Source organism: Oncorhynchus keta, chromosome 28 (assembly GCF_023373465.1).
Source record: "Oncorhynchus keta strain PuntledgeMale-10-30-2019 chromosome 28, Oket_V2, whole genome shotgun sequence".
Taxonomy (NCBI): domain Eukaryota; kingdom Metazoa; phylum Chordata; class Actinopteri; order Salmoniformes; family Salmonidae; genus Oncorhynchus; species Oncorhynchus keta.
The window spans coordinates 34015100-34036371 of record NC_068448.1 but is presented as its reverse complement, the minus strand read 5'-3'; the positions used below and the strand labels follow the sequence as shown (position 1 = coordinate 34036371).

The 21272-nt window shown below is 39.8% G+C and overlaps 1 protein-coding gene across 4 annotated transcripts in view; it reads right to left on the bottom strand.

Moving 5' to 3' along the window:
• Positions 1 to 6717, bottom strand: part of LOC118361082 (synaptonemal complex protein 2-like) — a 60841-nt gene extending 54124 nt beyond the window's left edge. For all 4 annotated transcript variants that reach the window (XM_052482848.1, XM_052482850.1, XM_052482849.1 and 1 more), the window contains exons 1-14: positions 6601 to 6717; positions 6180 to 6217; positions 5927 to 6061; positions 5591 to 5719; positions 4507 to 4611; positions 4325 to 4349; positions 4089 to 4174; positions 3699 to 3793; positions 3411 to 3445; positions 2573 to 2715; positions 997 to 1049; positions 855 to 900; positions 601 to 705; positions 76 to 136 (exon numbers count right to left, since the gene is read on the bottom strand). In XM_052482848.1, coding sequence (XP_052338808.1) covers positions 76 to 136; positions 601 to 705; positions 855 to 900; positions 997 to 1049; positions 2573 to 2715; positions 3411 to 3445; positions 3699 to 3793; positions 4089 to 4174; positions 4325 to 4349; positions 4507 to 4611; positions 5591 to 5719; positions 5927 to 6061; positions 6180 to 6206 — 1045 coding nt within the window. In that variant the 5' untranslated portion in view covers positions 6207 to 6217; positions 6601 to 6717. The remainder of the gene's footprint in view (positions 1 to 75; positions 137 to 600; positions 706 to 854; positions 901 to 996; positions 1050 to 2572; positions 2716 to 3410; positions 3446 to 3698; positions 3794 to 4088; positions 4175 to 4324; positions 4350 to 4506; positions 4612 to 5590; positions 5720 to 5926; positions 6062 to 6179; positions 6218 to 6600) is intronic.
• Between the last annotated feature and the right edge of the window lie 14555 nt (positions 6718 to 21272).

Genomic DNA, 21272 nt, shown 5'->3' with positions numbered 1-21272 from the left:
ATGGGCATTAGACGGCTAGCTTTGACTTGTGGGCTGAGAGAAAAGGTGAGTGTTTGTCCATATACGTTTGGTTACCTGTGACCGTGTAACTGTGGACTTCATTCTCAGGGATACAGGCTGTGTCCCACTGACCCTCCTGTGGAAAAATTCCAATACAAATGTTTTGCTGATCTGCAAGGGTAACCAGTCCTACCACTGATCCCCCTAATTCTGAATCTATCCTATCCACCTAACACGGACTCTAGACTCTGAGGGAAAGTCAATTCCAAATATAGCACGTAATGCTGCCAATGGTAGAGTGAATAATTGATGCATATATTATACAGATTATACAAAATAGAAAAAGTAAGCCATGTGGCTACGGCAAGTAGATTTGATCAACATTCAGTTTAGGACTCATTTCACTTTGTGCATTACTGTACGTCAAATAAACCTTGGTGATGGTCAGTAAGGGGTGGTTTCCTGGATCCAGATTAAGCATAGCTCTGGACTTTAATGGAGATTCTCCATTGAGAATGATTTAAAATCCAGGACTAGGCTTAATCTAGGTCCGGGAAACCACCCCTTAGTGTTCACAGTCATGTCAAGTGTCAGCGGTACCTGTGCATCCTCATCGGCGAGAGAGAAGTAGAAGGAGACGCTCTGACTTCCCAGGTTGAAGTCGATCCAGAACTCCTCCAGTTTCTCATCAGCGGGCATCAGCAACTGGGGGCACACATCACAGTTGACTCAATCGGCCAAATTGAACATCTCTTAAGCAACTGAAAAACATTTGGTTTGCATGCATTAACTGTGTGTGTGTGTGTGTGTGTGTGTGTGTGTGTGTGTGTGTGTGTGTGTGTGTAGGGACTGACCTCATGTTTGTCCAGAAACACCTCCAGACAAGGGTAGGAGAACACTCTGGGGGCAGAAAAATAACAGGCATATGTTGTGATATAGTAGTAGAGCCGTGTGAGTTTTACAGTATGATCACTAATCAAATGTATGTCTGTGTACCTTCTCCCATCTCCCTGCATCCCATTCAAAAGGTTTAGAAACCTGCGGCAGTCCTGCAAAGACACGTTGCATTGTCCCATTAAGCATTATAGAATAAAACGTACATAATTGAGGCAAAATTCATGCAGCAACATGGGATGGTATTGGCAAACACTGGGGCCTGGATTTAAACCATCTATCAGGGAGTGGCAAATTGCTTTGCGCTGCTGTCAATTACTGCTCAATCATATTTTTGTTCTTGAAATAAAATGTAAAGTTGCTGTTCAATGAGTATACCAAACATTAGGAACACCTTCCTAATATTGAGTTGCACCCCGCCTTTTGCTCTCAGAACAGCCTCAATTTGTTAGGGCATTTTTATTTTACCTTTATTTAAATAAGCAAGTCAATTAAGAACAAATTCTTATTTTCAATGATGGCCTAGGAACAGTGGGTTAACACTGTTCAGGGACAGAATGACAGATTTTTAGCTTGTCAGCTCAGGGATTCAAACTCGCAACCTTTTGGTTACTAGTCCAACACTCTAACCACTAGGCCACCCTGCCGCCCAAGGTGTCGAAAGCGTTCCACAGGAATGCTGGTCATGTTGACTCCAATGCTTCCCACAGTTGTGTCAAGTTGGCTGGACGTCCTTTCGGTGGTGGACCATTCTTGATACACACAGGAAACTGGCAAGTGTTCTTAATGTTTTGTATACTCCGTGTATATGGTCATTTCAATCATATGGCATTGTCTTTCACTAATTTAGACTCATTCTACCTAGTAACAAGCCTGTGGTTAAACTGCCGAATCACAGCGGCACAATGCAAAGTCAATTCAAGTGCAATCGAACTTGACACAGATGTCAATTCAACCAGTTGTGTAAATTACTTAAGTAAAAATACTTTCAAGTACTACTTAAGTCATTTTTTGAGTATCTGTACTTTACTTTACTATTTATATTTTGGACAACTTTCACATTTACTTCCCTACATTCCTTATGAAAATGTACTTTTTACTCCATACATTTTCAGTGACACCCAAAAGTACTAGTTCTATTTTGAATACTTAGCAGGACATGAAAATGGTCCAATACACACATTATCAAGAGAACATCCTTTGTCATCCCTACTGCCTCTGATCTGGCAAAATCACTAAACACAAATGCTTAGTTTGTAAATGATGTCTGAGTGTTGGAGTGTGCCGCTGGCTATCCGTAAATTAAAAAATAAAATGGTGCCGTCTGATTTGCTTAGTATAAGGAATTTGAAATGATTTATACTTTTACTTTTGATACCTAAGTATATTTTAGTAATGAAATGTACTTTTGATACTTAAGTACATTGAAAACCAAATACGTCTAAATGTAGTATTTTATTGGGTGATCCACTTTTACTTGAGTCATATTCTATTAAGGTATCTTTACTTTTACTTAAGTATGCCAATTGCGTACTTTCCCACCATTGAATTCAACGTCTATTCCACGTTGGTTCAATGTGTTTTCATTGAATTGAAACAACGTTGATTCACCCAGTGTGGCCAGGTGGGATGTTGTTTGAATCCCGGCCTGGGTTTTGCTATAACGGCCAGGCTTTACCGTCTCAAACTCAGAGTCCTGAATTTTGCTGAAGGTGCTAGCAACAAACTCCATGGAGAACCAGTCGTCAGCCAGCTCCTTCCTCTGGGCACGGGTGGTCATCCTGCACAGGGCTTCCATCAAGGCTATCTGCAGGTCATAATCTACAGAGAAGAAAGAAAAAGAGAGAGAAAAGTGGGGGTGGGTGGGTAGGTAGCGAAAGAGCGAGAAAGAAAGAGAAAAGGAGGGGTGGGTGGGTAGAGAAAGAGAGCGAGAAAAAGAGAAAGTGGGCGAGAGAAAGTGTTTATATATGTGTGTGGCCTCTAATTTAAGCATCCCACTGGGCAAAAACTGGTTGAATCAATGTTGTTTCCATGTCATTTCAACAAAATAATTAAATGTGATGATGTTAAATCAGCGTGGAAAACTGATTGGATTTGCAAAAAGTAATCAAAGTAAAGGAATTTTGTATTTTTTTCACCCAACTTTTAAACTAAATGTATTTAATGGTTTTATTTTATTTAACCATTAACTAGGCAAGTCAATTATAAACCAATTCTTATTTACAATGATGGCCTACCCTGGCAAAATCCTCCCCTAACCCGGACGACGCTGGGCCAATTGTGCGCCTCCCTATCACAGCCGGTTGTGATACAGCCGGGATCGAACCAGGGTCTGTAGTGACACCTCTAGCATCATGCCTTAGAACGCTGCGCCACTTGGGAGCCCAAAATGACATGGCCCAATGACATGGTGAAATGTTTTGCTGATTTCACATTGAATTTACATTGAATTTCTCAACATAGACTATGGTTGAAATCTAACACATGCCAGAACAAGGCACTGGAGGGGCAATTACCTCCACCCTCCACAATTCGACTGGCCAGGTTGTTCCTGTGGAATGAAGCAGACAAACCAGTCAACCAATCAACCAACAAACCAATCAATAGAATTCACGACATGCCTCGCTCATATCAATATCATATTGAATTATTGATATAGGTACCCATCACTAGTTATTATCTACTGTGGGGTTCTGTTGATACAGGGCATTACAGATGGCCACAGTGAGATGATAAATAGAATACACCCATCATTTGAAGTAAAGAATTGAATGTATCAGGATACAGCCCTCTGCGTCACATACATTAGATCCGAGGCCTCTTGAGACGATAAGATCTTCTTCTCCTTTTTGAGCTCCGCTGGGATCTTATCCAGAATGATGTTCAGTTTCCGAATAGCCTGTAAAAAATGACATGGACTCAAGTCAATGTACCTGAAAAGCACGTTTTAAAAGTAATTCAAAAATGATCTTGAAGTGTAAAACCATGTCACTGAGCTACACTATCCCATTCAGAGACTTGGGCAATGAGACCCAAGCTGGTTCATTTTCCTCAATAATGCAAAAAATGATATAATCCATTATAGTAGTAACTTATGCAGCTGAACCCACGTAAATTACTTTATAGGACATATTCTTTATACACTTCAGAAATGTGGCATTATTTTGGTCTCCATTGAAATAACTCTCCCTCACCTCTTTCTGGATCATTATGTGGATTCTTGGGTCTGCAGCCAGCTGGCCAATGAGATGTAGAAAGCATTCAGTGACCTGATATGTTCCTAAAAAAAAGAATCAGTCATAAATGTAGTTAATTTAATGTATTGGACAAGTTATCAGTTAAACACAGACATGCTTGTGTCCTAGCATGTTTTATGATAAGACAATAGGACAAAAACGTCAGGATAAGTTTTTAAAAAGTGCACACATACCCTCTAGACTTGTTTCATGAACAACCTATTGGAGGAAAAACAAAGCTGCATATAATGGTAGCTAAAGTGCAAATTTAGAAAAAAAAATAGCTAGAAAATAAATTACTTAAGTTCTTTAACTATATTATAAACAGCAATTGTCTGGTCAAGCACATTTGACTATTTCCACATTCAATGCTCACCATTACAGAGTCAAATAAGTCTTCAGCTAGGTTCAGCAAGGTCTCATTCCTCTGTGTGCATGCCTCGATCCACAACAGCCTTGCCTTCTCAAACCACTGCACCATGTGCACACAGACAGATACTCACTCAATCCACCACTTAATATAAATAAATTCACATAATGTATAGCTCATACAACAAACATAAGCCTGATATAATATGGTTATAAATGTAGGGTGGCCATATACGCAGTGGCCAGTTTATTAGGTACACCAACCTAGTACTGGGTCAGACCCCCTCTTTGCATCCGAAACAGCCTGAATTCTCCAGGGCGTGGAAATATTGTTCCAATTGGTATCAAGGGACCTAACGTGTGCCAGGAAAACATTCCCCACACCTCAAAACCATCACCAGCCTGTACCGTTGACACCAGGCAGGATGGGACCTTGGACTCATGCTACTTACGCCAAATCCTGACTCTGCCATCAGCATGACTCAACAGCAACCGGGATTAGTCGGACCAGGCAGTTTTTCCACTCCTCAATTGTCTAGTGTTGGTGATTGCGTGCCCAATGGAGCCGCTTCTTCTTGTTTTTAGCTGATAGTAGGTGAACCCCACTCCTGGTCTGCTGCAATAGCCCATCTGTGACAAGGACTAACGAGTTGCTGTTCTGGACAACCACTGTTGTAATGTGATATTGTTTGTGGCCCGCCCTTTACTTGCACGATTCTTGCCATTCTCCTTCGACCTCCAATCAACAAGCTGTTTTTCGCTCACAGTACTGCCGCTGACTGGATGTTTTTTGTTTGTTGCACTATTCTCAGTAAACCCTAGACACTGTTGTGCGTGAAAAGCCCAGGAGGCTGGCTGTTTTTTAAATACTGGAACCAGCACTGACGATCATACCACGCTCAAAATTGCTTAGGTCACTTGTTTTGCCCATTCTAATGTTAAATCGAACAGTAACTGAATGCCTCTGCCTATGTTATATAACAAGCAACTACCAGGTGACTCACTGTCTATAGGAAAAAACTGTTTTCATGAACAGGGTGGTATACCTAATATACTGGCAACTGGGTGTATAATAGGGTTGAAATACTTATCTTTTTGACAAGACCTTGGAGTACCATCCCAGATAAGCCTTGACCTCCAGGTAAAGCCAAGTTTTTCCCAAATTTGTGCAGGATCGTGAGTCCCAAACAAGCATTCTTAACATTTCTGTGATCTAATTCCTAAACAAAGTAAGAAAATATGAACCACATGAAACACTAAACCAAAACATGGAAGAATGTGAATAGACTGTCCTTAGCTAGCTACTTGCAAATAAAGTAAATTTACTCACAATTAACAAGTGGGATTACTCCTGGGCAAAAGCATCCAAAGACATATAGAACTTGTGAGTTGAGCAGAAGAATGTAACGTTTACAGTCCATCCTTACCCTGCTAACAAGTTTGTCCAATTTGGCCAGGAATTGTTTGGAACATTTCCAAGTTGTCCCCTCATCATCTTGCAAGAAGTCACCCAATGCCTGAAAATTGCTGTTCTTAAGCACCTCATCAACCAGCTTCTCCAACTGCAAGAACAGGGTTAGCAGATACATGTCATCGCTAGCTAGCAGATACCAAGTTTAAATTAATAGAACTAACGTTACAATTTTCACATACTAGACATACTTTGAACCGTTTTTTTACCTGTGGGTCCTGAGGTGGCGCCATCATACATTCACCCACTGTGAAAGATCATTAAATGAAAGTGGATCTTCTTTAGATAAATGTAATCCTTAGCTAAAGCTGGCTAGATTACAATAAGTGTCAATCTGTGTTGTCACCAGAGACGTAAAAAGCAGGTTGTCACTCAGATATAAGATAGCTAACCTTGGCTAGCGACGTTAGCCACCTAACGTTAACAGTTAACGTTACAGTCGCTAGCTAAAGTTGACAATTCAGAGCATAGCGTCAGCGTGTTCATTTCCCTGTACATTGAGCATAACAACAATACACACTTCATTTTGTAAATACACAATGGTGATCTAAAATAGTGTGACTGAATACATTTAGTTTTTGACAAAACAGATGTTATTCTATCTTGCAAACGATCAACATTGCTAGCTACCTGTCAGTTTTCCTCAGTGAAGTTGTGAGTCGAGTGATGGATGCTGGAGCGCGCGAAAATAATTGTAAACCAGCATGCGCACGGTGTGTCTGGTGCGCAGATACTGCACACAAAGTGCGTCTCCTTTCTCTCGAAGTGTACACTCGTTCACTACTTCACACAAATCTGAAAGCACTGGATTAGTGGAGGCATTGGCTAGCTAGACGGAGTTTCCAACATCACTATACCAGTCAAATCAGTTAAGTATCAAAAGTAAATGTAATTGCAAAAATATACTTAAGTATCAAAAGGAAAAGTGTAATTCATTTTAAATTGCTTATATTAAGAAAACCAGACGGCCCAATTTTCCTGTCGTTATTTTATTTACGGATAGCCAGGGGCACACTCCAACACTCAAACATAACAAACAAAGCATTTGGGTTTAGTGAGTCCTGTCATCCCTACTGCCTATGATCTGACAAAGGATGTTCTATTGAAAAGTGCGTGAATTGGACCATTTTCCTGTCCTGCTAAGCATTCAAAATGCAACAGGCACTTTTGGGTGTCAAGGAAAATGTATGGAGTCAAAATTACATTATTTTCTTTAGGAATGTGGTGAAGTAAAAGTTGTAATACATATAAATAGTAAAGTAAAGTACAGATACCCCAAAAAAACACTTAAGTAGTACTTTAAGGTATTTTTACTTAAGTACTTTATCCCCCTGGTGAGCAGCTTGCCAGTGATGGTCTGGACGTTTTAAAGTTGTTTTGGTGTTGGTAGAATTTACAGTTTTGGCGCTACAGGTGGCAGCGCAGTAGAATAATTATAAGTATGAACAGTTTCTAAAGTTGTGCTTTGCTTCCCGTAAGATCGCCTAAATATTGTATGCTGATGACTCCAGATGGTAAAATGGGTAGTTGAGTGAGAGGGGTCATTCCACCAATTCGGTGCATTTTGAGAAGTGTAACTTGGTCAAATAATACTTTTTGTTTCACCTAATTTTAACAGTCTGTCATAAAGAGCACATGTTCAACTTGATAAAAAACGTTTTCCCTATCAAGAGGTCAAATAAAATAATGACGATAGTAAGTGCCAAAACAAAGTAACAGGGTTGAGGATTTCATCTTAAATCAGCCATAAAAGTGGCAATTGAATGCAAGCTTCACCCCAAAAAATAAATGGTTAAAACATGTATTGCCTGTCTACCTATGGGTAACAGGGTTGACCTGTTATGCTCAACCCGTTCAGTTTTCCACCACAAAACACCAGAAAATGGCTAGGCATTAATGCTTAGGCGTTAATTATCCAAACACATTGGCACAGCATCAGTGAGATTTGAACCTATAATCTTCTGTTTACTTTCAATGGAATTAGTCCACTCCGCCACCAGAACGGAATTAGCATATCCATGTTTTTTTAAATCATACAAAGCTGTTCATTTTAGTCTATTAAAACAGACCACATTTCAAAGGAAACAAGCACTCATTAGGTGGGTGGAATTAGTGTGCACGGCCAACACACCTGAACACACTTAACAGGGGCACGGGCAATACCATCGGGGGTACGACAAATAAAAATCAAGGGCCAAAGTATTGACACGTTTTGTTGAATTGAGAGGCTAGCTTAAAATTTTCTTTACTGACCATAATTTTCACTTGTCTGACTGCATGATGACGAGTTTCTCACACGACTGGCCTATCTGGGAGATGTGTTTTTTTCCCGTCTGAATGATCTGAATCTAGGATTACAGGGACTCTCCACAACTATATTCAATGTGCGGAACAAAATTGAGGCAATGATTAAGAAGTTGGAGCTCTTCTCTGTCTGCATCAACAAGCACAACACACAGGTCTTTCCATCATTGTATGATTTTTGTGTGCAAAAAAAATCGGACAATGTCAAATGTGATATAGCGAAGCACTTGAGTGAGTTGGGGGCGCAATTACCCAGGTACTTTCCCGAAACAGATGACACAAACAACTGGATTCGTTATCATTTTCATGCCCTGTCTCCAGTCCACTTAACGATATCTGAACAAGAGAGACTCATCGAAATTGCATCAAGCGGTTCTGTGAAAATTTGATTTAATCAGAAGCCACTGCCAGATTTCTGGATTGGGCTGCGCTCATAGTATCCTGCCTTGGTAAATCGCACTGTTAAGACACTGATGGTCTTTGCAACCACATACCTACAGTATGTGAGAGTGGATTCTCAGCCCTCACTAGCATAGACTAAATGCAGGCATAGACTGTGTGGAAAATTATTTAAGACTGAGACTCTCTCCAATACAACTCAACATTGCAGAGTTATGTGCATTAACCAGTGGTGAGTTATTCACAATTTTCGATGAGCAAATAAGGTTTTATATGTAAGATGGTTAAATAAAGAGCAAAATGATTGATTATTATTATATTATTATGTGTTCCCTGGTCCTATAACAAGCCGGGTTGTGACAAAAACTCACTCGTTCTTATGTTTAATAAAAGTATCGTATAGTGTGTGTGGCAGGCTTACAATGATGGCAAAAAAGCAACATTTGAGAGTGCGCTGACCCTGGTGCGAGAGGGGGTACGCAGCTGGAGGTTAAATGTTTGAAGGGGTACGAGACTATAACACGTTTGGGAACCACTGAGATAGAGGATAGAGAAAGTTTTGTTGATGCTGAGAACAGAATGTATACGTTTTAAAATAACATTCGTAGAACATTCTCTGAACGTTACTAAAGTTCTCTTGTGTTTTTTATGTAACGTTTTCTTAATGTTCCGTGAACAATTTAAGAACATGGCTTTAAATAGAACCATGAAAAAACCTGTAGGAAACATTATGCCAAAGTACTGAAATTTCCACAGAAGAATACTGTTTCACAACATTCTCTGAACTATTTGAGAACATCCCCAAAGTCAAACCAGATGGAGAACGTTCCTAGAACATTAACAAAATTGAAATGTAACTATGTTTGAACTTTTAGGAAACATTATGTTAAAGTAATGAAATACCAAGAAAATTACTTTAGCAAGTCTTTATATTCAGATTGATTCAATTCTCCATATGGTCTTTATTAACGGGCACTTCATTTAATATAACAGACTTTTAACATTCAGTATTGGTGCACAATTTCTACTTAAAATATCAAAGGGACGCAAAAGGCACTCTTTTCGTGGAACGACCCAGAGATAGTTCTATGGCTAGTTGGAAAAAGCCTAATCTACATCTATAAATTGTCCTTTCCATCATATAAGGAAAAATATCAGACAGTTCCCATTCCAAAGGTCTCATGGGTAGCTCTGCATTCACCAAACATAAGAACCAAACCTCTTTACTTTCACCAAAATAATTTGATTAGTAGGCCTACACCTCCTTCAGTTAATTTCATAATTCCAGGAACATTTCATTCAGTTTAATTTAGCTCATATAGACAAAAATAGTTGTTGACTACAATTTGACAGAAACATTTGTGACCTAGGCTATGGTTGTGAACAATGTCCACAACACTGTGTAATAAAACATACAAAGACCACACACATCTAAGTCTAGGGAAATAACGCCCCTTAACAAATGTTACATTAACAGATAACAGTTGTTCTTCCACTTTTATGCAAAAAACAAAGGTTCAGGCACAAATTAAAACTGAAACCATACAAAAACGGTAATGTATTTAAAGTGAGGCAATTTGGATAGAACCATAAACAGATGTAAAAAAATATATAAAAAACTATTTCTGATTTTCAGATTCATATATTTTTTGCAATCAGTGTGTGATGATTCAATCTTGATGAATTAAGTCTAGTTTACAATGTTTCTGAACCAGTTTAGGAATATTCCATCAATATTTACCTAATCCTGTACATGACTAGAGTGTATCAATGTCACAGTGTTCATTGTGTGTGTCTTGTGGCACACACCCAGAAGTTAGCTCTACAGTACAAGCCACCCTCACAGCAGCTGTGAAAACATACAGCAGAATGAAGGCCTGTCTGTTAACATCCCAAAGACAGAGATCCTATGTCAGTAGTCATCTGATCCTACACCTGAATCACCTGCTTTCTCCATTGCAGGCTCCTCACTGGCCATTGCACCTTCAAATACCTTGGAAGCATTCTCTTGGAAGACTCTATGGATGTGAAACATGGACAGTCTACAGCTGCCACTTAAAAAAAACTGGAGTCCTTTCAATGCCTCCAACGCATTTTCAAAGTAACCTGGCAGAACCGTGTACCACACTCAAAGATACTGAAGAGATCCAACTGCAGGAGCATTGAGGCGACCATCATTCACCACAAACTCAGATGGCTCGGACAACTGGGCCGTCGCTAGGCAGGTGGACAGAAAAGGTGTGTAAAGAACCACTTGAAGATCCCACATAAGGCAGTGTGTGATAAACCCTGCCTCCCTTCAGACTTGCTGTGGACCGTTCCGCCTGGCGGGGGCTCTGCGACCAAGGAGTGCAGTTGGCTGAGGCGAAAAGGACTGAACGTCACCTGACGAAACAACAAAGACGAAACATGACCATGGCTGCGCCAGGCCTCAACGGGAAAGGATTTTGTGTGCTCTGTCTGTGGCAGACAGTGCGCATCCCACATCGGATTATACAGCCATCAGCGAACCCACAAGCGGTGGTGGAAGTCATCATCATAGTTTAAAACATCCAATCATGTCACACAGTTGTCTTCATAGGAGAGTGATTTATTTGAAGCCTCAGGACAGTAGGAGGCTAGCTATTACAGGGACAATGAGGTGACATCACCAGTATTTAGTTTCAACGTTTAACCTTGCATAAAGATACAGAGGAGCCATAATCCCAAACCCTGGGTAGAGAGGCTCAGTGAATGTTGTGTTAAATGTGTGCAGTTGGGTCAGACTGCCAGAGGAGATGCTGTAGAAGGATAGATGGCCATGCAGACAGTCCAGATACACTCTTACTCTGTTGGAACGGGAGGAGCAGACACGTACGATGGCACTCTTATTGTTGTGCCAGGCAGTATAATTGTCATTGGAGCACTCCAGACTCCATGACTTGTCATTGAATCCCATCACACAAGAATTAGCCTCTCCATGTTTGTTTATTCCTCTATATGCCACTCCTATATAAGCTTTCCAACTCCACCCTGTCTCCCAGTAACATTGCCCAGTCAGACCCTCTCTACATAGCACCTGGGGGCAGTCCCTGAATCTCTCTGGGTGATCAAGACATAGCTGCTTCACCCACACCCGTGTCACCCTTCTGTTCCCCTCAGACAGAGAGAGCTCTCTGTATTCTGTGTTTGGATTCAGTGTGAGCTCACATGCATCTGTTGGAAGAGAACACATTACAATGTATTACAAATCCTGTAATGTATAACTTTTCACCTCAGCAAGTTTGGATGTGTAGAATGAATGCTCCTTACCATCTATTAATGAAGACAATATTTTTTGACAAAATTGATGAAAGGCAGTAATCGAAGAGCTCATAATGTTGTTTTAGCAATAAATAACATGCATAAACATGAATAAATATATATTAGTCCTATCTTTTAGGAGCAGAAATAAAATATCCAAGAAATGTTCCATATGCACAAAAAGCATATTTCTCTCCAATTGTGTGCACAAATTTGTTTACATTCCTGTTAGTGAGCATTTCTCTTTTGTCAAGATAATCCATCCACCTGACAGGCGCTGTTTAAACAGCATGATCATTACACAGGTGCACCTTGTGCTGGGGACAATAAAAGGCCACTCTAAAATGTGCAGTTTTGTCACACAACACGCCATAGATGTCTCTAGTTGAGGGAGCGTACAATTGGCATGCTGACTGCAGGAATGTCCACCAGAGCTGTTGCCAGAGTATTGAATGCTCATTTCTCTACCATAAGCCACCTCCAACATCGTTTTAGAGAATTTGGCAGAACGTCCAACCGGCCTCACAACCGCAGACCACGTGTAACCACGCCAGCCCAGGACCTCCACATCGGGCTTCTTCACCTGCGGGATTGTCTAAGATCAGCCACCCAGACAGTTGATGAAACTGAGGAGTATTTCTGTCTGTAATAAAGCCCTTTTGTGACAAAAAACTAATTCTGATTTGCTGGGCCTGGCTCCCCAGTGGGTGGGCCTATGCCCTCCCAGGCCCACCCATGGCTGCACCACTGCGCAGTCATGTGAAATTCATAGTTTAGGGCCTAATGAATTTATTAGAAATAGGAATGACTTCTATTTTAGCCCTTTGCGCTCGTTGGCGCACACGAGCAGTGTGGGTGCAATAATTGAATAACATGGAGTTCTAACATTCGGAAAGTATTCAGACCCCTTGACTTGTTCCACATTGTAAGTAACCTAATGAATGTTGATAACTAACTAACTGCCATGAATGCCTCTGCTGATCGTATAGCGACTGTATGCAGTAATCATTTGCCTGTACGTAGTAATCAAAATGCATACATAGTCCCGTGAAAAAATGTGCCAGCCTATGGAAATCAAATGCCCGTTCAACTGATTTATTCTGCCTCCAAAGATGTGACTATGTGGACTACAGATAACATAGGTCTGTATGATTTGAGGTTCAAATACGTCTAAAATCCTGTTTTTACTTTGTCATTATGGGGCATTTTGTGTACAGTGATGAGGAACATGTTTTATTTAATCAATTTTAGAATAATGCTGTAATGTAACAAAATGTGGAAAAGTTCAAGGGGTCTGAATACTTCCCGAATGTGCTGTACGTTATCGTGAACACTTTTCTGGGATGTTTGATTGTTTTCATTGCTTTACTGGGAAGCTTAGCAGAAGTAGACAAGCTCATGTTATTTATGTTAGTGCAGTGTGAGCTTCACACAGTGGACTTCCTACCAGGGCACACCACCTCAGTGCTAACAGTATCACTTTGGTACATAGGCAAATTATTACTGCATACAACAGCTATAGGATCAGTAGAGGCATTCAGGGCAGTTTGAGGGATTTACATTAGGTTACTTACATTGTGTCTTCTAACGCCCCTGGGATAATGTAACTTTGCTGAAGCATTATGGAAACTCAGTGACACAATGGTAGGGATTAACTGAGCTGGGCTTGGGTCATTGATAAGTCATTGTCTCAACGCAGCCTTATAATGCTGTGAAAGGATCTGGGTGGATCCCATCCACCTTATAAATCGAGGTTTGTTTCCAGAAGTTATCAAAAATGTTATACTGACAGAACTACAATAGTCTTGTAGCCAGTTATGGAGGGCTAAAAGTCATCTGAAACGTTCAATGCCACGATTTGGGAAGGGTATAGGGCCAGATATTATGGGGTGTTTGTTGGTGTCAAGCAGAGACCCAATCAGTTCTTTAAAATCCATCTTCAGCTGTTCTGAGCTGCCCTTCATAATGTCATTGAATCCCACATGAACTATGATGGACAACATTTCCTGATGCAGGTTTTTGCTCCTGGGACTGAGACTTTCTCACCATTGAACTGCCCAATACAACAGCCGGAGAAAGGGATGGAGAAATCTGCCCATCCCTACCCCTCAATTCGTTGAACCTTTCGTGGGCCCACGAGAACATAACATTTTCATTTTATGGATAGCGTTTATTTAATCTGGAACTGTTTAAAATTTTCCCCTTATTCAACAATTATAGGAATACTGATCTCAATGTCTCCAGTTTACAGTGTGGATTCCCCAGTGCATCAGAGAGCAGCTTCACTCTTTGAGCCCTGTAGGTGATTGCCACTCAGGTCCAGCTGTCTCAGATGTGAGGGGTGTAACACCAGAACAGAGACCAGAGAAGAACAGCCTCCCTCTCCGACCTTACAGCCTGCAGAGTTGATCATCATTTTAGTCAACACACTACTACCCTCTGGTGGTGTAAGGGAGAAATGCTAGCTATGTTCTCCCCATCATTATGAGCTCATACCAGTACCATATGCAGTTCACCTCTGTGATCTTACCTGTTCAACTGATATTAATGTCATCACATTTACAAAATGTTCATGTCATAAATTATGTTTATTCTAATTAGAAGCTTATAATCCATTTGTTTAGGGTGGTTGAACAGACACCACAGGCTTCAGGTGATGTTTACTATATACTCAGTTACTATAAGTTCAACTGTACATTGCAGGAACATTCACTAACTGACCTCAGTGTCTCCCGTTTACAGTGTGAACTCCCCAATCCGTCATTGCCATGCAGGTCCAGCTTTTTCAGGTGTGACAGATGTAACCTCAGAGCAGAGACCAGAGAAGCACAGCCTTCCTCTCTGACTTCACAGCCTGCAGAGAGTTGATCATGATTTTACTGAACACACTACTATTCTCTGTTGTATGTTACCCGGCCCTGGTTATTAAAGTACATGTTTTTGCACTTCAATATGCAGATAACTGATACACAATTGTTACACAATGCATAAAATACTGATATCGGGCACTTTATAAACACAGTTATACATGTTTTGACAATTACAGGAATACTGACCTAAGTGTCTCCAGTTTACAGCGTGGACTCCCCAGTGCATCAGAGAGCAGCTTCACTCCTGAGTCTTCTCGGGGGTTGTTACTCAGGTCCAGCTCTCTCAGATGTGAGGGCTTTAACATCAGAGCAGAGACCAGAGAAGCACAGCTTTCCTTTCTGACTTGACAGTCTGACAGCCTGCAGAGTTTATCATAATTTCATTAAATACACTACTACCCTTTGGTGGGAGAATGTTAGTTGTATAGTTCTCCCTCTTACCAACATGATGGACTGCATATGCAGTTGTATCACCCCTGTTACGTGTATGATATAAAGACATGTAACCATATGTAGTACATCTCTGTGAGCTAGACTGTCAAGTACACTTTTAACCTCACTGAGTATCCTCACATTGTATTTACATGAATGATGTTCTGTCTATACAAAACAAAATATCTGCCTGGAACGTTAGAACAATGATAGGATGTGGGACAAAATCTTTGTCTCACATCCTGAGAGGCTAATAAAAATCAGGATTCCTCTCAACAAGACTAGGCATGCCACAATAATCAGTGCCTACGCAGATACATTACTCACATCAAGCATCTCCAATCCCAAATTAAATCTAGAATCGGCTTCCTATTTCGCAACAAAGCCTCCTTCAACAAAAACTGACTATCCTACTGATCCTTGACTTTGCCGATGTCATTTACAAAATAGCCTCCAAAACTATACTCAGCAAATTGGATGTAGTCTATCACAGTGCCATCCGTTTTGTCACCAAAGCCCCAAATACTACCCACCACTGCAACCTGTATGCTCTCGTTGGCTGGCCCTCGCTACATATTCGTTGCCAAACCCACTGGCTCCAGGTCATCTATAAGTCTTTGCTAGGTAAAGCCCCGCCTTATCGCAGCTCACTGGTCACCATAGCAACACCCAACCGTAGCACGCGCTCCAGCAGGCATATTTCACTGGTCATCCCCAAAGCCGCCTTTGGCCGCCTTTCCTTCCAGTTCTCTGCTGCCAATGACTGGAACTAATTGCAGAAATCACTGAAGCTGGATACTTATATCTCCCTCACTAACTTTAAGCATCAGCTGTCAGAGCAGCTTACCACTGCACCTGTACACAGCCCACCCAACTACCTCATCCCCATATTGTTATTTATTTATTTTTGCTCTTTTGCACCCCAGTATCTCTACTTGCACATCATCATCTGCACATCCATCACTCCAGTGTTAATGCTAAATTGTGGCAAAATAATCACTATGGCCTATTTACTGCCTTACCTCCCGAATCTTACTACATTTGCACACACTGTACATAGATTTTTTCTATTGTGTTATTGACTGTATGTTAGGTTTATCCCATGTGTAACTGTGTTGTTGTTTTTGTCACACTGCTTTGCTTTATCTTGGCCAGGTCGCAGTTATAAATGAGAACTTGTTCTCAACTGGCCTACCTGGTTAAATAAAGGTGAAATAAAAAAATGTATTAAAAAAAATATATGCATTAAGTCTGAAGGACAGAGGTATGTTTTTACGTTTTGATTCACAGTTAAGACTTTTCTTTCAATGTATTGTTTAGCTGTTATCAAATGCAAATAAACATGTGGATCTATTGAACAATTGCTAACCCTTATATTTAAAAATGACAGGAATATTGACCTCAGTTTCTCCAGTTTACAGTGTGGACTCCCTAGTCCATCAGAGAGCAGGACCACCTCTCTCAGGTGTGAGGAGTTTAAACGGGATGCCAAAGCTTTACAGCATTTCTCTGTGAGGTCACAACTTTCCAACCTATTTGAAAAGTCAAATGTCATGTCACTTAAGAGAAAATATGAATGACACTTTGTTTCATGTTATATATATATACAGTGTGATCTGAAATGACTGACACCCTTGATAAAGATGAGCAAATATAAATAAAATAAATCATTTAATTTCTGAGCTATAATGTATGCTAAAAAAATGAGAATGCATGAGCAGAAAAGAACCCCATACCTACTGTAAAATATCATGGTAGACCTTTGATGTTATGGGTCTATTTTGCTTCCATTGGTCAGGGGGACCCTGTTGAGGTCAACGGCATTATGAATTTTAATCAGTACTCTGATATTTTAGCCAAAAACATTGTTGCCTCTGCTACGCTGCAAGTGGATCTTCCAGAAAGACAATAACCCCAAGCGTACATTAAAATCCACAAAGAAATGGTTCATTCGCCACAAAATCAACATTTTGAAATGGCCATCTCAGTCTCGGGACTTGAAACCCATTGAAAACCTGTGGTTTGAATTTAAGAGTGGCAGTCCATAAGAGCAGACGAAGGACATCAAGGATCTGGAAAGATGCTTTATGGACGAATAGTCTAAGATCCCTTCCAATGTGTTCTCCAATCTCATAAAACATTTTAGAAAAAGGCTCAGTGCCGTTATCCTTGCATGGTGAGGTATTGAAAACAGGGCTGTCAGTAATTTTGACCCCTACCTTTTTGAGAAAAAAATATTACTTGTTAAACAAAATCTCTTTCTCTGAGCAATTGTATTAGTATACAATAATATATATAATTTCCCCATTTTTGGGGGGCATACAATATAGCTACGTATTTGAATGTTGTATTTTATAGTCATTTTTACTCATCTTCATCAAGAGTGTCAATAATTTCAGACCCCACTGTACATACATATATTTTTGTTGTTATGACTATAAATTTGAATAGCCATGTAACTGTACTTACTGAGCTGTTCTGGAGGCTTTGACCACTGGCAACAGCCTCAAAAGACCATCTGACCTGGAGTATTTTCTCAAGTCAAACACATCTAGCTCCTCTTCTGATGTAAGCAACACAAAGACCAGAGCGGACCACTGTTCAGGAGACCGTTCTTCTCTGGAGACACTGCCTGAGCTCAGGTAGCTTTAGATCTCCTCCACTAGAGAATGGTCATCGAGTTCATTCAGACAGTGGAACAGATTGATGCACCTTCCTGGAGAGAGATTCTCCTTAATCTTCCACTTGATTTACTTGACTGTTTCATCATTGGTTTGTGAGCTGATTTTCGTCTGTGTTCGTAGGTCTCGTAGGAGAGTATGATTGGACTCCAGTGTGAGGCCGAGAAGAAAACGGAGGAACAGGTCCAGGGGTACATTCTCACTCTGCAAGGCCTTCTCCACTGTGCTTACATTGAGGCAAAATGTAGGATTGTTTTTGAATGGCATAAGTACTTCAGAGGTTGATTCGGGTTGAACCATTAGATTCACACCACTGTTGTTGAATGTGAGAAACACGTTTACAGCAGCCAGAAACTCCTGAATGCTCAGATGCACAAAGCAGTGCACCTTCTGCTGGTACAGCCCACTCTCTTCTTTAAAGATCTGTGTGCACACTCCAGAGTACACAGACTCCTCGCTGAGGTCAACGCCACACTCTCGCAGGTGTTCCTAATAGAAAATCAGATTTCCTTTTACCAGCTGTTGAAATGCCAGCTTTCCCAGTGACAGAATGCTCTCTTCATTCCAGTGTGGATGTGTCTCATCATTCCTATGATATTTCTCAATCATCTGTTTTTTTTAACTTAGTGGTGGGTACCACGGTTTGAGGTCAGGTGCTATGGGCCAGGACATATTGTAATCAATAGGATGTGTAAATAGCCACCACTAAACCCCTGCAAACTTTCATAACAGCTAACCAAAAACCATTCTTATCATGTACAAAATTGCTTGGCCAAACCAAGTCAACTGGATATAGAGCACTTCGTTTGAAGGTACTTAGGGGTGATCTGGCTACAAATTCAGGTTTCAGGTTTTTTGGATGTCGCAGGATAAGGATGTTGTCAGCTCCTGCAACAGGACAATGATGCACCTGTCAATTGAAACAGATCTGAAATTAAATTCCAGGATAATTATAACAGAGCAGGAGAGCTTATAAATCATCGAAAATCATTCAAATACCAAACAGAGGTGCTTTTCCAGTACTTTCTTAGTGCCAAATACGCCTTGTACCTTGTACGTATCCTGTAGTACCAAGAACACCAGCACAGAATCAACACTTCATTAACTTAACATTCCCCATTTATTTTGAACACAACTAAAAAATAAACTACATTTCAGAAATGTATGCAAAAGTGCAAATCATACACAAAAGAACCGTTCAGGTTGATACATGATTTAAATTAATAAATATACATGACTTATTTTACACTTTGAGATGCTACAAGCACTTTTCACAGTTATATTACATTGTCCACATATCTGACACTCAAGTCAGTCTGCTATGAAACGGGGGAAACTACACCAATCCCAGGTTACAACAATCTTTCGAGGATTAAAACAAACAATGAATACTGTTTTACAACATTTATCCCAATTCTAAAACAAAACGTACCCTGTTTTGGTTACCTTTGTTTCTCTGATTTATTTTGTGAGCCAACAGTGAAACTTCAATATGTATACTATACACAGTATGCATGTTATCTATTTAAGTTTAGAAGCTATTTTGATTATTCTTCCAAGTATATTAATCAAACTTTTGCCACATGTATATTATCAATCAAGACACAGGTTCATTCTATGAATTACACAAGTTGCCAGTAGGTAACATCTTAACAAATAGACAATGACCTGTTAATGTTTTGTATTAACCTAAAAACACAGAAAACTGCTTATACACCCCAATGTCAGGTGAATGGATTGAATGAAATAAAAGAACCACATTTCTCCAGTAATTAAAACATCCCCCAAACCCTCTTCATTCAACAGCAAGATAGATAAACATTAACAGAAGATACTGTAAACTATATCTGTAAGACGGAATTCAATAATGGTACACTGCCCATTCGATGACAAATGCCTCTAGAAAACTAAAGTTTGATATTGGTCCTATAGCCTACAGGTGTTTATTTGTCTATGAATTTGAGAGGGGTTACAAATTCACCAGCCCCATTTCTCAGCTGTATACCAAGACAAGTGGCGGGCTGCAGTTTTGCTATAAAACAAATCCCAGAATGTAGCTTTAATATGGGCCATTTCAATATTTTCCATGAACTTACGCACCTCGCATATTTTTTTATGACCCCAACAGCAGCAAGTTATCGATGGGGCAGTGTGTATGCAAAGAAGGTTCCCATTATAACATACTTTTACTCGTCTCTTAAACTATGTGAAAGCAAGCAAAACATATGAAGAACACCTGAAAAACACTTTTATTTGCCTTTGTTGTTTTAATATTGATAGGCGTAAAGGACAAAAAAAAAATCGTTGTGCTTTTTAATTTGGGATGAAATTGTGTAATAAAATAATTAAAAACACTTTTTCCCCTTTCCAAATCTCAAGTGCTTAAATCTTCACTTGCACCCAATTACCAACTGAAAAGTGAAATGTCATCAACAAGAAAAAATTAAGTATTTTTAAATTCTCATGGCATAGCCAGAACATTTCAGTCATTAGAAAGGGGGATAATAGAAGACAATTTATAATTACTGTCGAGAAATTGAAATGAATTTAAGCCCCATTTACTGTAGGTTCCTAGTGCAGGTTTCTTGTCTCCCATAAATCCATTAAATTAAACTCATTACATAACATTTTTCCTAAAACATCTCTAAATAATTGATTCCCTTTAAAGATGGAAGTGTCACTGTCCGCCCCACAGCCGTTGTTATTGCTTATGTCGACGAAGCAGAGGTGGGGAGTGTATCAAGGGGGAAAAAATACAGTGTTGTTGTTTGCAGTAACTTCTTTGTTGTTGTAATATTGTACATGAATGGGACAGCTTCACCCTTAAGGATTCTAGCTTCAACTAATAAATAGGACGACCACATAAAATATGCAAAAATATTCCACTAGTCGTTAACAATTGTTACTGGGATGTAATGCTTGATATTTGAAGAATATAATTGATCAATTACCAATTGTCTTAACATAATATGAAACCATCTCCACATGCATAAATATTGTTCCATTGTAAACCTTTTCACCTTCTAAGAAGAAGAAGTCCAATAAATTAAACTGGTTAAGCCATTGCTTGTAAAAACATTAAAAGTGCCAGATGTTCATCAGTTAAAATTAACTTTTTTTCATGGAATTAAAGTAGTCTGGGATCTGTTCTATTGTCATTTTAATTATTGATATCTATACAGTCAAACATTTGGACACACCTACTCATTCCAGGGTTGTGTGCCATTTTCTACATTGTAGAATAATAGTAAAGCCGTCAACACTATGAAACACCACATATGGAATCACTTAGTAATCCAAAAAGTGATACCTTTGCACTCTGGGCATTCTCTCA